At 36.4% G+C, this 19,205-nt stretch overlaps 1 protein-coding gene and 1 long non-coding RNA gene across 19 annotated transcripts in view; one reads left to right on the plus strand and one right to left on the minus strand.

The window, feature by feature from the left end:
* Positions 1–19,205, plus strand: part of ZNF385B (zinc finger protein 385B) — a 424,173-nt gene that overhangs the window by 341,910 nt on the left and 63,058 nt on the right. For 15 of the 18 annotated variants that reach the window (XR_014246181.1, XM_082397549.1, XM_082397551.1 and 12 more), the window contains one exon: positions 542–687. The exons of 1 other annotated variant lie outside the window; for it this stretch is intronic. Coding sequence is in view for 14 of the 17 variants with exons in the window: in XM_082397549.1 (XP_082253675.1) it covers positions 542–687 (146 nt within the window). In the remaining 3 variants the exon portion in view is untranslated. Of the gene's footprint in view, positions 1–541; positions 688–16,677; positions 16,855–16,901; positions 18,607–19,205 lie in introns of those variants that run through there. 2 more of the 18 variants (XM_082397546.1, XM_082397545.1) reach the window with 2 other exon arrangements.
* The window catches only part of LOC309631341, a 780,796-nt gene that overhangs the window by 334,930 nt on the left and 426,661 nt on the right, over positions 1–19,205 (minus strand). The window lies entirely within an intron of this gene.

Consider the following 19,205-nt stretch of genomic DNA (forward strand, 5'->3'; position numbering starts at 1 on the left):
CTAAGGGCAACTTTCTGTTTGTTTTTTTAAGAGAACAAATTGTTTGAGTGATAACTTTCCTGGGATTGGACAGCAACTATAAGAGTCCAGGGTTTCTTCCCCTGGTAAAAACCCTATAATGATCTCTGATTTGCATAAAATGCGCCGACTAGCCATTCAATAATTGTGAATAGTAAATTGCATCCGGCTTCAAGAGGCTCCTCCCCTCCTCTCTCCTACATTTTTGGCTAGTAAGTAATGATTGAACAAGAGGGTGATATTCTGCCTCACCTGCCAGCAGGATCTGTGTACTGTGTATCTCAGCAGAGTCTGAGCAGCCCTTGACCTTTGCCATAGGGACACATTCTGTATCCCTGTCTTAGACATTGAGCAAGAAGACCCTTTTTAAGTGTATTTTCTCCTCCTGTGCCATTTGCTGACTCCCAGCATAACTCTCTTGCTTGCAGGTTGCAGCTCAGCAGTCTTGTTTTTGCACTGTAAGCTGGGGAGGGAGATGGATGTGAGCAAGAGATTGAATTCATTTTTGTTTTGTTCTTGGCAGGCAGTACATGCCACTCTACTACCCTTCCTGCTCTTGTGCGCACACCTACCCTGATGATGCAGCCTTCACTGGATATCAAACCATTTATGTCTTTTCCAGTAGACAGTAATTCTGCTGCTGTTGGGCTGTTTCCAAATTTTAACACAGTGAGTAAATGCATTTTTATTTTATTTGTCTCCTCCTCAATCTCTTTCTTTCATTACAATTGTGAATAGGCAATAGACATAGCCTGTTTCCAAAGTGTGTAGTTTTAGACCATATATTGGTTATACATTATGAAAGATAATGCTTCACCCATGAGAGTTAGTCCAAACAATAACCAGCATATTTATTTTATAAATATTTCCACAGGCGACTTTTCACCTGTTGCTTTGTGCAATTTTGATAGACTTTTCAATGGCTTGAGAACCCGTATCTTTTCTGGGATGCTGTTCACATGCTCAAGAACACAATTTAGAGGTATCAAGCCACACTGATTTTTCCCTACTAGTAGAAAGAAAAAGAAAGTGTATGTTTCATCTTCCTGGGTACATTTTTATTTGGGAGATTTTTTAGATAAAGACTCTTATACAAACAGAATTCTTATTTGGAGGCTATTGTAGATTATGTGAATCCGATTCTATTAGTAAAAGGAAAAAATTCATTTTAGATCTACACGTTACTTGTCTGCATACTTTGACATTCCCTTTAAACCACATGATAAATATTAGTGAATTACCTATAATTACCAATGTTCTTCATTCAGGTCAGCTGACCTTCTTCTGTTTGAATGAAAGACAACTTTGTAGATATGCCAAGTGGAACATGACATCTTTCAACAATAGAATTCAGCCTAAAATCAGTCCATAGCTAGATTCTAAGCTTATAGTAAAAGAAAAGGTTAACCAGTTCAGATGACTGCATAAATTATGTCTGTTCAGTCAATAAATACAGTCAGTTGGGGTCTGATGGTCTACATGAATGATACAGCATTATAGAAGCTACCATAATCAAGAAAAAGAATTGCATTACCAGACAGTGAACGTCTGAAGTACTGCCAAATATTTCCTTCTGCAAACGTATCTTCTGTGTGAAGTGAAAACATCAAGAGGATTTTTCCTCAAGGGTTGTAAATAAAATGTGCTGACATGCCTTCTGTTGTGGCTTAGGCATTGTGAGGTAATTAGAGGGTAGGGGAACAGCCAACTTTTTAAAGAGCACTGGCCTCGACTTAGCAAGTAAATGGTTGAATGTTTTCGTCTTCTTGGGCGTTTTCAGACACAAGTCACACAGTTTTTTTTTAAAAGGCCTGAAAAGGTGAGCAGCATTTCTAGTGCAGTGGAACAACTCAGTAAGATAAATCACGCCTGTCCTGGTCACATTAATCCATCAGGAGTGACCATGCCAAAGCAACACATCGTGCCATTTTAGAGAACTTGAACTCAAGCATGCTTATTCTGTCCTCTATCTAAACATGGGTGATACATTCCAGACATAATTGAATTAAGCTATACTTCTGAAAACATTTACTAGGTCTTTGTATTTTGATTAATGTACATTTGGAAGACAGCATTTATAGCCACTGCAGGAGTCCAGTCACTGTCAGGAAGCAGTACTGATGACGTGGGTAAGCATAAATGTCTCCTACTGTGGTTCACCTCTCTGTATTTTGTTTTTAACACGAGTAATACTTATTTCAAAAATTCAAATAAAACATTAGCAGTCAAAGCAAAATGTCAAAGTCACCATTCCCTGCCCCTGCAGACACACTTACTCCCTTCCTTAGGGGAAAGCACCCTCAGCAGCTGGTACACATCCTTCCAGCCCCTTCTAGATGTATGTTATGTACATATCTAATAGGAAACCAGTCACTGTTGTCTTTTTACAACTGTGATCATCTGATTAGCACTATTCTCTAAGTCACTTTTCGAGAATTTCTAAATGTCTTATATATACTTCTTTGTTCTTAAGGGCTGTAAAACAGAAATGGAAAGAATATTTTTATAAGTTCTTTTTAAAAAGATAGTCTCATAATGGCTTTTTAATGTTGTGTAGGGCTTACAGATGTACTAACTTGCCTTTTTTGTTTGTTTATTCTATATAGCAATTAATCATATGATGTATTTGAGAAAATCCAAGGAATAATTCTACGAGATGTTCATTGTTTTTTCTTCTTGGAGGCAAATAAACTTGTAATTTTCAAATGAAAATTTTTTTTCGTGAAAGTGAAGAATATAGCAATGAACTGCATGATATAGTCATTTTATTCTCTCTATATTATATCCAAGGCATTTATTGGATACAGAGTCCTTCTGGTAATGCATTAAAAATTAAGTCATTGCAAGTGGGACCCTCTATCATCTTGCAAAAAAATGAATTTATGGGATCCATGATTTTTCACTGATTTGCAGTTTCAATTACTCTAATCCTTTTCCTATGGACTTTTCCATTCCAGTGTCTAACTCACCCAACAGATTTCCTAGGGCAATTTCATAAAGGTCACTGTCCACATTTTCCTAGGAAAATAGTTTTACATTACTGCTAATAATTATACTAGATTATTGTATTTTGTGATGTTTTACATTCTTCAAAGGACTCAGACCTTAGAACATTTTAATCGACCATGGTTATTATTCCTATTGTCTACATGAGGAAAAAGCGTTAGTAAAGGAAGAACTGAGTCTTGAATTAGAATCTTCTAACTTCAAAACTGACGTTCCGGCTCTTCTGTGTGTCCTTGGCTCTTTTGGTCCGTGTCACCTCCCACCTCATTCAGTGTGAACAAAGCTCAATCAGAAATCTTTTGTGCTCTTTTCTGGCAGGACGGTAGATAATTTTCAGCAGAATCATTAAGTGGAAAGAGGAAAGGATTTTTTGAATGTAGAATGTATTTTAAAAACAGTTATAATTTCTTGTTAGCAAATTTTCTTTTTTATCCCAGCGTCAACTTTAATGGCATAAATTTGGAATCAACAACAGAGAGACGGTTAATTACATACAGTAGAATATTTTACAATTATTAAAATTAGTATTTTTAAATGTGGACAAATTGCTCTTCAAGTAATGTTAATGTTAAATGAAAAATAGCAATATACAGAGCTATGTAAAAAAGTATAACAGTTCCATAAAAATCAACAATCACCTCCACAACAACCATTAAACATGTACATGCATACTCTTGTTAGCAAATTTTAAAAGTATATTCTACTCAGTAGTCTGTGTGCTCTTTGAAAACCAACGTGAATGCTACCATAATCACTTCATTTTTAATCAAGGGTAATATTAGTAAATATAAGAAATATATTTTAACTCATAACCATTTTCAGAAGAATGAACACTGTACTCTTGAGACCATAGCTGAAAGCTTCGCAAGTTCCAAGTTTTGTTATTTTCTTTGGATTTAAAATATATATATAAAGTAATGGTTTCTTCCTATTTTTATAGCAGAGTATGATAATGTTACATGAGAAACATAGCAAGAATGAAATGGGATTCTGTCATATTCCAAAGCAAATAGGTGCCTGTTCTATACTAAATTGTATGCAGTGAAGAGATATGCTTCACAGTGTTCATTAGGTGGCTATCTTGCCTTTTACTCCATAAGACAAAATCTCTCAGTGTTTATAGGTGAGAATAAGCAAAAAATTCAAGACACTGTTCAAGCAGAGTTCTGAGGAGACATACTAGGGAAAATGGGGTTTGGATCACTGATATTTTATGATGGGCTGTGTGTCAAGGATGCGTGTCTGGAGAATGAGGATGTTAAGTCTGCAAATTTAAAGATCTTGACCTTTATATCTAAAGTTTAACAGGCTTCTCTGCCTGGCAACTCACTGATGCTTACTTCTACCACGCCACCCCACCTTCATTTATTTATCCTTCAGGGCCCAACCTAGAGATCACCTCCTTCACAGGAAACTTTCTGTGACTCTTGCAGTCTGACTTAAGTGCCCATCCTGTGTATTTCCAAAGTACCTCCCGATTACATCATATTCTCCCTGATTATCCATCTATCTTCACTGGAATGTCAGATCCTTGAGAACAAGGGCTCTATCTTGTTTATCTTTGTATGCTTGGTGTCTGGCATAGGTGCTCAATAAAACTCTTCTGAAGGAAGGAAGGGAGAAAAGAACAGAGAAAGGGCTCTAGATCCTTGGTGTTTCAATGTTCATGGTCCCCCATCCAGCAAAGGGAATTCCGGCATTTCTGAGCCTTACGTGCAAGGTGATAAGAGCAGGTGTTTACTTTTAATTTCCTGAGAATTGTCATCCTTTTTCAGTCTAAAGGCAATAATTAGTTATAAACTTTTCTTCAGCTATAGTTCTGGCTTTCTCTGTGTGGATGGTATGGAAACTCTGCAAGTATCAACTGCATTCCTTATCCTAGGCCCTAATCTTAGGAGCATTTAGTTTAAAATCAAAGTTATTAATTACTGAATGTTATTGAAAACATAATATATGGACTAAACAGTACTGGATTTGGGGAAGGAGATAAACAAAATAAATAAAACAAAAATACCCCAGTGCCCAACAGACTTGTAAGAAATAAAATAAATAGGCTAGAAAAGGCAAGATAATAAAAACCAAGAAATATAGGCAAAGTGAAAATAGTTACTGAACTTTATAGTGTTCAAGAAAGGCCAGAAAGAATGAATTTTTTGTATCCCAATAGAGCTATTTTCATTATTTTGTTGTTCACTTTACTTCAGTTTGCCAACTTCTCCATGGTCATCCTTTAATTTTTGTACATGATGTTTGGTAGCTGCCAAAATGTATATAATTGTTTCTCCCTATTAGAAGTAGAATCTTCCATTTCCTTTACTGTGGATTCCATTTTTATCTTCATTTTACCTGGATAATACTTGGTGTTTAATACCTGTCTAATACTTGGTTCTCCTTAATAAGAGACTTCTTCAAAATTCAAATGAATTGCATACTTAACACGATGGATTGTGTCAACTTAATATGATAAAATAGGTCCATTTAGAAGGCATACTCACACACATGCTGTTATGGACTGAATGTTCCCTCCTCCCCAAATTCATATATTGAAGCCCCAACACGTGAGTGATAATATTTAGAAATGGGGCCTTTGAGAGGTAATTAGGGTTAGATGAGGTCTTGCAGGTGGTGCCCTTGTAATGTGATTAATGCCCTTATAAGGAGAGACCCCAGAGAGCTTTTCCTTTATCTACCATGTGAGGACATAGTGAGAAGGAAGTCATCTGCAAGCCAGAAAGAGAGCTCTCACCATAACCTGACTATGCTGGCACCCCTGATCTTGGACTTCCAGCCTCCAAAACTGTGATAAATTTATTTCTGTTGTTTAAGCCACCAAGTCCATAGTATTTTGTTATGGCAGGTCAAGCAGACTAAGACACGTATGCAACCTATATATTGTATGTGATGATTAGAAGATCTAGTTTCTTTTTAACAGCCACATATTAGATACATGGACAGATATATTTGTGTGACTCTCCAGAGCTGTAGCTATAATCAAGAGCCACTCAAGACCACAGTCACCTGTCAGTTTCTCTGCTGCTTGGCAGTAGTTTCCATGCCTATTTATTTCAAATGCCTTTGTGAGTCCTGCCATGTTTTTGCAACTGCTCCAGGAAAGCACAAGCACAATGGAGGTCTCTGATGCTTTATTGCAAGAGGCTCAGTGATCTTTTTTTTGTGAAAAATAATCTGATTTTTATTACCTACCTTAAAATTATTTTTTTCCTGACACATGAACAAATATGTGGAGCAGAATAAAGATAATTTCTGAAGTATAAAGTCCCAAATTGCTATATGATTCTTTGAATCATCCATGACAAGCTGTGGAAAGAGACGTGTTTACCATTTATTTTATCATTCTAGACTCTTTGAGATTCTGGGTTATTCATAGTTTGGTGATATCAATGACTATATAAAAATTTTCTTTCTTGTAGTAGAAATAATAATGTATTTATCAAGGAGGTCCAAAATAAAGAAATAGGGAATCAAAATCACATTCACTTTGCTGCTAATTCATGCCATGTTTCTCATGAGATGTTACTCTAAGGAAACTTGAAGTAAGCTAGAACATTCAGTGTTTCACCTGCTTTTAATATGTTTATTAATTTGAAGTCCTTATTTAAACATTTAAATACCTATTTTTCTTTTATTTAAATTTTTCTTTAATTTTATTTAAATTAAATACCTTACCTCTGCTAATACAATCCAAAGTGAATTTTTGCCATTTGAGTCTTCTTTTTTACTCTAGTAATGCTTTCCTGTTATAAAATGTTATATGTCCCATATTTCGTAGGACAGTAGTATGTCCAGTACTTGAAATGACACATTTGTCCCAGTCAAATAAAAAAGAGAATATGGTCGAATTTTATTTTCATGATATGCTTAAAATATTTCAATGGGTCATATTCTTTCATATGTTCTAAAGAAATATGCCAAGTTGAAACTTTCCACAGTTACTCAAATTTACTGGAAGAGGGGAGGATGACAGCCTATTATTGGATTTAGATAAGTCAACAGCAACACTCTCCAGATCATTAGAAAAAACAGTGGTTATAGGAACTCTTTGAAATGTGCTACAAAACTGTAGAAGATTTTTGTACAGATATTTAAGCATAGATTACTGTCTGGAAATTTTTACATCACTATTGAACATGGCAGAGAGAAAAAATATGTAAACATGACCACTGGAAGGAGAACAAACTATGTAGTGATCTTCAATATTATTGTCCTCCTCGACTCTTCAGACCACAAATATGTCCTTTTTAAGCTTAATTCACGTCCCCTGCCTTATTCAAAAAATCCCAAGATTTATCTACTAAAAACTGTTCAAATATCCCTTTACTCACTCTTGAAACCCTTTTAGAATATGTAGATATTATTGATATGGTATGTATATATACACAAGTATGCTTATATAATATGTGGTCATATGTGTTCTCTGTCCTTAATGAAATTATTTGTTCAGGTTATCTAGGAAACGGAGTGCATTCACAACCACTTACTGAATGTCTACGTGTGCCAGTCATTGTGCTAAGGAGGAGTTATAGTGAATAAGGCAGAAGCTGCTCACTGTCTGATAGAAATTACTTCTTCCTCTTGTATAATTCACCATAAGATAACAGAGGATTCTGCTTATAATAAATAGTCAATTCAGTTGATCAAAGCTGCCAAGAAACATCAGATTAAGACTTTGATGGACCTTTAAGGGGTAAGGGAACACAAGGTTTCAGGAGCCTGTGAAAAGAGGCACCCATAGTCCCACCATGCTATGTCCTCTTGCGTGTCCCTTTCATCGTCCTAATCTTAACCTCACATGGCTCTGGGACCTCATCTTCAGTGCTAGAGTTTCAAGGATTATGTGTACTTGGAGGCCACATCAGATATTCTGGCAAGACAGGTCTTCAGTCTTGGCGCTGTCCCAGGTCAGCATTTTTTAAGAGTAGAGTCAGCTTGGAAAAAGTATGTGTCAGGCCCTCTTCTTTAAAAATGTATCTTATTCTTAACAAATCTCCAGTTAATTAAAGGAAGAAGAAACCAACAACAACCTTGTTCTTAGCTTGTCTCAGTAACCAAGGCTCTTTATGCCTGTGGTAAAGTAGGAGAGCCTAATAAATATGAAATGTGGCAAAATATTATTGTACAAAACATTCCCTCCAGCCCAGAAAAGGTATTTCTAAATTGGTTGCTCTATAAACATTAATTGATGGTAGTGTTCCCTGAGAAACCTTTATCAAATCTTGGGAACCCATGCAATAGCACAGACCATTTTTTTTTTACTCCCTCTAGATTCTTGTATTCAGAATTAGGTCTCAAATCTCTTTGGGGGAGGGAAAAACATGTTTTGGAATATTCCAGTTCCTTTATTTTTATAATTGCCATTGAGGGTGCTAAAGATGAATTGGAGTGCTATTTAGCAATCTGTGAAGTTTCAACATCTTTGCGGAGCTCAGTAGGGATCTTGGAAAAACACTTTTTTTCACAGATTTAGCTGTCAATTTAGGTTTTCTTACCTTCCTTTTTATGTTCTGATGCTTGAAATAATATGAAAGAACATAATTTATATGAATAATACCTTATTTTCATGGAATTCTAGTATCAGAGGGCGTTAGCATATTTTAAAGACATTCTACAATTAATTCTTTTAACATATCCACATATGAAATTGGCTACGTGTGTCATTGTTGTACCCTTTTTGCAGATCAGAAGGTTGTAGAATATAATCCAGTCTTCTCATTTCTTCCAATAGACAGCTCTGCCACTGAAAAGGAAAAAAAAGCTAAATATCAGAGAAGCAAGAGCTGGTCTCCACCCTACTGTATCCTGAATTTAAATGTGTGTATTTCTCACAGGTTATTCGTGTGGGGCATATTTTCTTAAGTACCCAATAAATCGTTGTGGCTCCTAATATGAGGCTTGCACTATATTTAGAAGATAGATTTGTCTTGTCAGGCTCATACTTGTTTTCTCTTATTATGAACAGTTTCTAGAGCCAAGTGAAGATCTGAGAGGTGTAGTAAGAAATATATGTGATCTCTTTCACAGGCTTATGATTTACAAATAATTAGAAATGTACAGAAAGTCTCCAACAATTAAAACAACAATTAGTCTGGGTCTATGTGTAAAATGGTTCATTGTCATGATAATCAAACCCACAAAATTTCCATTTCCCAAAATGAGCTGAAGCTATTAAATGCTAAAATGATTACCAATAGCCACTATCACATGGTATATACTTAAGTTTCAACTTTTGAAGTACTTACCTTCTAAAGGGGGTGGTGGCATTCATTCATTCAGTCAGTCACTCATTCATCGGTTATACACAACTTCCTCCCAAAAAGCCACTTGGAGCGTTCCCTCTGATCTGAGAAATAAGGCTGCTTGACTTGTTCCAAAGTAAGCCTCTAACAGTCCTATCTGGCCTGCACTCTGCTTCATGCCACCCTGGGAAGCAGGAACCTGAGTGGAAGGGAGAAGAGGGAAGAGCCATCTACTTCATTACATGGGGAAGAGCACTTGACAAGAGTCAGAAGACTACAGCTGGACTCGTTTTCTTTGGTCTTGAGAAAATCACTTAGCTCCACTTTCCTCATTTTAAAACTAGGGTGATAATACCTTCCTAGTCTATATTACTACATCATGAAAATTTGAGTTTATTATGTTTATGGAGAATTAAGGATATGACTGAATATTTAGAAAATTTCTAGAATTTAGTATCTGTGGAAAAAAACAATATAACATATCACCATCCTATTTTTAATAATTTAAAATACCCATGAATTTCAAATGAGATGATGTTTATGAAATGATTCCTAAACAGAAAAGCTCTATTCTTATAAATAATATTAATATTTTTATTAATATTTCTATCTCTTTGATCTCATCTTCCTAACCAATTACCTTAAGTAAACCAAGTTATGTTTATCACTGGGGCTGGCGTTTTGCATTAGAGCAATCCTAATCAAGGTAGATGCTAAGGATACAGCTAAGACCTCGTTCTTAAGTTTAAGAAATTTACAGTCAGTTTAAAGAAGTCATGTCTGGCGCTAAGCAGGTGCTCAATTTGGGTTACCTTGAATGAGATAATAGTAGTGCATACCTAAAGATCAGAATCACCTGACTGCCTGAAAACAATGCAGAGGGATAATGAATCTTGAGCAGGGTTGGGGATAGGGTATATTGAGTGGAGGTTGGGAATAACCACAACTGATTTGTTTGGATTCCTTTTTTCTACTTTTACTTTCAATAATATTTAGACTTTGAAGGCTATGTATGAAGGTATTTTGAACCTGAAAGCTGTGTACCTATGACACATTGTCATTGACACCTAAGACACAAAGATGTGTTCTGCTATATTTTTAAAACACCGTTGACTTCCAAACATAGAACTTTTATTCTCATGTTATTTGTTAATCAAACTGACATTAGTTAAAATGGCAATTTAAAAAAATATTTTAAACTCTAAGTAGTCAACATATTCATTTATCCTTCATGTACTGATAAGGGAAATCTATTCTAAAAATTCTTTGGACTTTTGACTGTTACAGATCTCTCTTCACCCTACCTCCTTCTTTTTTTCTGAACTTAAATTGCCAATCATACAAGAAAACCCCACTTAACCTGTGCAGTAACACCTAACTGTAAATTCGGTGTGACATCTAACTGTAAATTCGATGCTTCCTGAAAAAAGATTAGTAGTTTTATAGTCTATCCCCAAATATTATATAGACCTTAACGATATGTACATATGTATGAAAACTATTTTTTTATTAGAATACAAACATCAGCCTAAGTAAAACTTTAAAAATATACAAGCCAAGATATTCGTAGTTCCATAGCTATTAGGAACAGCAGAGAAATAATCAATCTTTAGACTTCTGTGGGGGAAAAAAAGGTTTAAAACAGATACATTTTAACTTAGTTCCTTCATAAAAGAACTTTCTAGAAAGAGCCTGTGGCACATAGCTCATCAGTCCTTGTGCAATCAGACCTTCCATTGTCTTCTGAGGGAGAGCTGCCACCTCACAGGCCCGGCCCCTTTAATGGGTGAGTAGCTTCTGAAGAAGCATTGTGACGCCCAGATGTGGAGTTCTTTGAAGCTGCACTTCTAGGGAACCATCAGTTTTGTTACAGAGCAAGAGTAATATCAGAATTTCCTGGGAATCGGTCATCAAAGGAAATTATCAGCAATTCATAGACTTTCCTTTTTGCATTTGCTTCAGCCTCGAGGGTAATCACAAAAGATTATAGTCTCCATTTCAGCTTTCATATCACTGAAATATTCTTCTCTGCCAAGAACATGATTGATTTCCAGAGGTCAGCTTTTAACCCCAGCTTCAGGAGGCCACTTGGACTTCAGTGGTTTGATAAGTGTCAACAGTTGTTATTGTGATATTGTTCTGTTGTGAGGCAGAAATTTGGTGATTCCTGACTAATTATCCTTTAAATAAAGTGACATATCAACTTCTCATGCTGTTAGATATAAGTATTTGTCCCATTTTAGTAAGTGTTAGACGTTGCAGGAGACAGAAGGGTGAATAAAAATTTTCAAATGAGTGTTGGGAAGACTTTGAAACCAGCATCCTGAGATTGAATTTTAGAATGGAAAACAGAATAATTCAGAAATGTTGCTGAAAGTCTTCAAAGGGAGTAGGTAGATTATAAATACAAATGATTTTTGCCTCATGAGACTTCATGAACATTACTAGGGATTTTGTGTTTCATGACAACTTGCTATGTGATTCATGTAGGTTTTTCTCCATTGTTTGATTAGGAAATATTAATGCCATATCCATGGCCAAAATATAAGCAAACTGGGCACATTTTTAATTTGATGATTTCATTTGCTATATTCACTTTTCTCATATATATATATATATTGCTTTACTCAGAACACAGGGACAGAAAGGGCTTTGTGTATATTTGAAATCAGTTTGGTGGATAAAACAGTTTTACCCAGAAGTGACTAGATTTCCTTACAAATTCAAAAGAGAGGAAAGCAGTTCAGTGTAAATGACTTTTGGTTTGAACTATAGCCTCCTTGCAATCACGTAAAAATAATTATAAATCAAATGAATAAATGTTAAATGTCAATCTGTACCATTAACAGAGCCTTATTCAATAAAGTAGTTATCACCCCAGAGAACAGAGAAAGGCACTTTATTAAAGCTCTTTATTTTATTTTACAAGTATGGTATATTTTGTATAATAAAAAGGCAGAGTTGAACCAGAAATGTTTTTTTGCTGAGAAGAGTTGATATGTATACACATATACATCCATAAAAAAAGGCAATAGCAAGGTGAATATATAACATAAAATGGTTTTGATATCACCTGTCCGCAAAACCACTCAGGGACCACTTTCCTAATTAAAGTCCTAAAATGTTAAGTGTGACAGGTAAGCCTGCAAGAAAAAGGAGGACCAGTAGAATCAACGTTGGGAGAGCAGTGACATCCTTGAATGGGGATGGGGGAAGGGCACAGATAAAATGCAAGATGCCCAGTTAAAGTTGAATTTCAGATAAACAACAAATCAGTTTTATTATAAGCATATCCTATGTAATATTTGACACATATTTATGTTAAAAAAAAAAAAGATTTTTATTTGCCAATCTGGCAACCACAGCAGGAGATCTGGGTTCTGGTCTTAGCTGAAGAGGCTCAAGCAAGTTACTAAAACTCTCCGTATCTTTTCTCACTTTCATGTGAGGAAGTTGGACTAAAATCAGGCTGGTGAGACTGGAACCTGACCCACGTGCTTTAACCAGACCTGTTTTCAGCGTTTTATTATATTGAATTTCCAGTTAGGATTCTGTTTGGGGGTAGAGTGGGGGGGAAGGTTCTGAAACTCAAAACAAATAAAAAACAGTTTGAAAATGTAGACGATCTCTGACATTGTACCGCTGTGTCATGAGAGTGTGGCATGGGAGAGCCCACAATGCTTAGGATTGGAGCATTCCAGATTTGCCCCCTTGCATTGAGCCTTTTAGTCCTCACCTGTCAGGTTTCTTCTGAGTGCAAGACTAAGGAATGTGTTGTCCTCTGTTTGGGGAAAAAACACTTCATTTCTACTTTGCTTTACAGCATGAAGAATACATCCAAACAGGTCCAGATTTCCGATTTTGCAATTCTTCCTGCCTAGTGGGGTTTTCTTTTCATCTTAAGCCTTTTTAATTTGTGTCACGGACCTGTTTTGCCTCAGCATCAGGATATATCTGATTAGTTACTGAACAGCCTTTCAAACTTAGCTTTGACAGAATGGTTTTGAAAGGATGTCAGTTAATGCATTTGGCTGTTCAGCAGGTGTATTGATTTTTAAATCAAGAAAGCTCATTACTTCCCTAGTCTCTTAGAAAGCCCTTGTAACATTTTTTTAGCCCATTTCCCAGAAAATAGGAAAATTTATCACTACTTAGATTTGGAGACTTAGCACCAATAATTTTTATAAACTACATTCATAAGCATCAGCAAGTAGTCTTTGGTTATTTGTATGCCTTTTTTTTCCTCCTAAAGAACAAAAAGTTCTAGTTTTTTAAAAAGGTATTTCTCAGACTTATTTCTGGCTCTGAATTTTGTTATGGAAATTTAATCCTGGAACCAAGTGTGGGGGTTGTTTTCAAGCCACTATTTTAAAAAGAAAAACAGGAAAGGCCAAGAAGTAGGTGACTATGTTCTATCTAAGATACTAGCCTATCCTTCCAAACCTCAGGATGGGTGTCTTCTTTCAATGTCCTGTAGAAGAATCAGTTCTCATAAGCTATCCTCAAATGAATCTCTATCTTGTTTAGTATTTTGCACATCTATTGAAAACCTATACTTCAGTCCATATTCCTGAAATGGTTTATTTCTTGTTTTATTTCACCCTGAGGAAACAAAATACTAAATAAAACATAGGTAACACCTGACTCATTTATTTTAGATTCTCTTGGTGAATCCAGTTCCTGTTCTCATCACTCTGAATAGTGTTTTTCTTTGGATGAGAGAGTTTATTGTCAACTATGTACGCCTTGGGCTCTTTGTTTTTTTGAAATATGGATATACCTCACTGAGAAATATAAAGTATAAATACTTTGAAGGTAGTAACTTTTCCACAGGAAAAAAATATTAATAGTATTTGTCATCATTTCATTTCTTCTTCTGTGCTATTAAAATTCAGAATAGAGTTAAATTCTTATTAATTCTCTTCCAGGTAGTTTTTCATTTTTCTTAAAAATTTTGTAACTTTTCTCATATTCTCTCAAAAGTGCATCTAATAATTTCATAGAAACTTTTTGTTACCTTGCCTTTGACAGTTGTTACTGATCTTTCAAATCTGTATGCATGCATTGGCCAAAAATTATTTTAGTTATAGGAACATCAAATAGTAAACATAAAATGAAAACGCTTTCAAGAACTTTCTTTGTGTCCTGATGGAAAAACACCTCTCTTTCCTCATGGTTTCCAGTCATATCTAAGCATTTCTTGTTCAAGAATGAAAACAAAGAAAGAAAAGGACTGGATTTCCTTAGGAGATATAGTTTAGCTCATACCTTAATGCCTTTTCCCTACATTGAAATGAGCACCTGAATTGGAATTGAGCATAGTCTGGGCTCCCTTAATATATCATATTAACCAATTAGATCTTCCAAAATACATTTTCAACCTGGATATGGGTACATATGCTACTGAATTTCAATTCTTAAGTTTACTCATCTAATGTTTCAATAGGAACATCAACACCCAAAACGTTGCTGGGTATGTGTGTGTCCGTGCAATAAGGTATGAGCGAACCTTCAATTAAGTCTCGTACCCATTGCAGACGTAAGCTGAAAGTCTTATTTGTTAAACTGAACTTTTTGAAATGCTCTTTGATGTGGCTTCTTAAATTACCCAGCGGCATAACTACAGCTTTGCTGCATCACTCTTGACCCCTGGCAGCATGGAAAATCACCAGGCATGTGGAGCCAGCCAGGAAAATGGAACATTTTACATTTGCACTGACCATATGATTACATACAAGGATCTACTGTCAGAGTTAGACATTCGGCTTCAGTAAGGTGCGCGGGTCTAATCTTAGGGCATCTCCCATTAACAAAATAACTACTGTCTGAGAAAGAACTTAAAATTTATTCCTTCTACTTAGAACAATTTAAAAATTTTCCGTCAAAGTGTTAAGCTGGTTTTCCACTAAAGAGGGGGAGATGGTGAAACCACCCCCTCCTTTCCTTTCAGCTTTCTTGCTTGTACCATTTGGTAACTCTTTAAAGTTCTAAAAGTTTTAAAAGTGAAAAACATTATTTTCATATGATATCTTCACAAAAAACTGCTAGAGCTTAGCCAGAATATGTACTTATTTAAAAAACAGAGAAGTAACTCATGGGTATTTTGGTTATTCACTAAAAACTACCAGGCCAACCACATTGTACCAGAAACCCACTAGGAAGGTCTCCAGGTAAGACGCATCTAGCGCTAAGCACTCATCCTTAGAGAACTTCCCAAACAGATCACTTTAGTTGCCCTTTCTCTTTAAGGACACGATGACAGTGGTGGCTCTGAGTGGTGTCCCAGTTGTTGTCTTGGGACGTGGTAGTTGAAGAAAATCCTCTGTGGAGATCTCATAGGCGGCTTTGAAAGCCGAAGAGCATATGCCCTTTACAGTTTTTACCAGTGATATGATTCCAAATTCTGTATCAACTCTCTAAATCATGGGATAATGTCCTTATCTTTACATACTTGGTACGGTTTTACATGTGAAAGTATCAGAATCAAAGTTGTATCACGACAGCGAAAATGTTTTTAGGAATTATCCGTGGTAAAATTGTGTTTCTTTCCCATTCTCCTGTTTTATTTTTTTCATAGTACTTAAAGCACTCTGGAAATACCTTATTTATAACTTTAGATATACAGGGTTCCCCCGCTATCCCAAAATGGGGAATTCCTATGACATCTTTCCTAAGTCGAAATGTTGTGAAGTGAAGAAGCAATTAGTTTAGGATACATCTTGCTAATGGATGCACAAAATAAATCCAGATAAAGAATAGATGCTCACAGACACAGTTCAAAGCTATGGCGGCTTGATCCTGAGATGCTCAGTGTAGTTTCCGGGGAAGAGGCTTGGTGGTGCCACTGTCACTGCTTGAGATGCGCACTGCCTCTATAAAGGTTTGCACAAAAGAAATGCTGAACGCTATTTTCATTTTTCAACTTTTTTCATAAAAGCAAAAATTCTCTTGGGATTTCTTTCAGTTAGTGAAAACAGGTACCAATGTAGGTCTTTCATAAAACCGAGTGGCATAAAGCAGACTTTCAAAAAGCAGGGGATACCTATGTAGGTCTCCCCATCTAGAATGTTGTATTTTTGAAGGCTTGTTCTCTACTGTATGTCCAGCTCCTAAAACAGTGCATGATAGCCATTTAATAAACTATTGTTAAATGAATCAATTTTCAATCAAATACAGTGTTTGTGCAAATTGAAAATTATACATTTATAAAAGTGTGATGTGTTGGAAAGGAGCAAAAATTCCCAAGGACAGAACTAAGTTGATATGAAATAATCTCTAAAAAGGTTGCACTTTTTATTATCAGAGCGCTCTAGAAAGAAGACATTATTTTATGGCAGAAACACACATCTCTAACATTCTGTATATGTTTCTTTTTTATTCTTCTAGAAATGAAACCAAGGTGGAATTTCTCCCAAAAAACTACTGGAAAATGCAGTTTAGTTTCCTTTCAAAATAGATCCCAGGGTGTTTTTTCCTTATTCTAGTCATTCTTTTTGTCAGTGGAATATATAACGCTTACTTGATGAATCCCAGAACTTTTCAAAGAAGGCCTGGCAATATGGAATTTGAGTGAAAGGTATCAAACTTTCTAAATTCATTTTAAGGGAAAAAAAGAAAGGAAAGAAAAGAAAAAAATGAAATTCTAATCTATGCTCCACTCTGCTTGGTTGCTTCCAATCTCTGGGCAGACTCCACTTATATTTTCCACAGGGATTTTTGACCAGTACGAGGGAGGCTCTGGAAAGGGATCCCGGGATCCCACTTAATTTCTGCAGCAATCAGATCCTTCTAATTGTCAACCAGCCTCAAAATATGTAAAGGTCTACAACATTTTGATAAAATAGTAGTAGTAATAATAATAATGATAATAGCTTTATTGGATCTGAGACTTAGATCAATGTGACCTATTATTTTCTTAAGTGCATGTTATTTTAGCCTTTATGCCAATTCTGGTTAACTTTCTGGTGGCGTAATGTTATCCCTGTGGTACAGGGGCACAGCTGATTTTGTTTGCAAGTCACAGCCAATGTGTGGTTTTAGCAAAGAGCTAAATATGGCACTTGATCGAATCAACAGTCTGTGGAGAACGTGGCATGTCCTTGTCTTCCTTTCAGTGACAGTGATGGCATTCTGGTGGACCCCTGTCAGGATGCTCTGGGTAGGAAAAGCAGTGGCAGGATGGCAAATCTCAACTTTTACATATTCCAGATGCAAAAAGGCAGGTCTCACAGTAGCATGCAGTTCCAGTGTAACGTTTCATGTGGTTTATTTTTATTGAGACTTCTGATTTGAAATCCAAAACAGTACAGAGTTGTGTGGTTGAACTAACATTGCCAACAATATGCAGTTGTTTGTATTTCCTGATCTTTGAGAAGAGGAATTTGTCTTGCAACAGTTGTGTCTGCTTTGTTTCTATTTAAGTTTTCAAGGATTTGAAACAAGTAAAACAGTAATAATAAAGGCATGTGGTCAGAGTATTTAAATATAAAAGGCAAAACCTTTTTTGAAGTAACTTCAGAGAAATATTGCCCTTCAGTGACATAAGCTATCACATTTAAAAGTGTCACTTCATGAATATTTGAAGTTCTAATGAGACCCTATTGTCCCATTCTTTTCCATAAGTCCAACAATGAAAAAGGAAGGGATGAAAAAATAGTCATTCTTTTTGTACTACTGTAATTTGATAATATTGCAGTTTAAAAAAACTGATGCTTTGCCAAACTTCCAGAAAGCCCTAAGTCACAGGGATTAAGTAGCTGAGATCTGCTTTGCAGAAATCAAGGACAGGTGCAAATGATGACCATCACCTGCTACGTGTAATCTCTAAGCGTTCCTGGAACTTTCTTTTTTTTTCTGTGTGCTAGCCCAACAGTTACAACGGGGAAAGAGGACAGGGCAGCCCCAATTTTTATTTATGGCTTTCCTGAAGTAACCCAAGAAGAAATGGGCTTATCTTAAGAAGGGCATAAGTCGGTCAGAAAGAGAAAAACTGAGACTCACTTCTCCAGGAAACTTTTACTTAAACACCAAGTAGGGGCTTCCCTGGTGGCGCAGTCATTGAGAATCCACCTGCCAACGCAGGGGACACGGGTTCGATCCCTGGCCCGGGAAGATCCCACATGCCGCGGAGCAACTAAGCCGGTGCACCACAACTACTGAGCCTGCGCTCTAGAGCCCGTGTGCCGCAACTACTGAGCCTGCATGCCACAACTACTGAAGCCCGCGTGCCTAGAGCCTGTGCTTCACAACAAGAGAAGGCACTGCAGTGAGAAGCCTGCGCACTGCAACAAAGAGTAGCCCCCGCTCGCCGCAACTAGAGAAAGCCCAGGTCAGCAATGAAGACCCAATGCAGCCAAAAATAAATAAATTTTTTAAAAAAATAGAAAAAAAAAATAGAAATAGAAAAAAATACATTAAAAAGAAAACCAAGCCACCAGTAGGCCTTATGTGTAGCTTGACTAGACAGCTGCCCTCCAGGCTGCAGAAATTCTAGGAACACTCCTCCTTTCTTCCCATTTCTCACACCCTACAGCAGTGCCACACATGATACCCAGCAGCCCTGCTTGGTGGTCCCTTAGCAGGGAAGAGTGGGGGGAGAGACTCTCGCCTGAGTTTGACTCCTGGCTTCAGACCTACGAACTTGAGGGTGAGAAGTTATTAAACCTCTCAAAGCCTCGGATTCCTCATTTGTAAAAGGAGGATAAAAATGGTATCTGCCTCATGTGATGGTGGAGAGTACAGTAGATAATCCCTTAGTATAGTTCCTGGCACGTGGTGAGAGCTCTAAATCTAAGCTGGTCTTATTAAGATGTTTATTATTATTATTACACAGCTAGAGAAAGGAATTAAAAGGCAAATACCCCAGGAGGATAACACATTGATGTCACTGTTAAAGGGAGGATCCTGGATGCTTGAATTGTGAGAAAA

This window comes from Balaenoptera borealis (assembly GCF_965194805.1).
Source record: "Balaenoptera borealis genome assembly, chromosome: 6".
Taxonomy (NCBI): domain Eukaryota; kingdom Metazoa; phylum Chordata; class Mammalia; order Artiodactyla; family Balaenopteridae; genus Balaenoptera; species Balaenoptera borealis.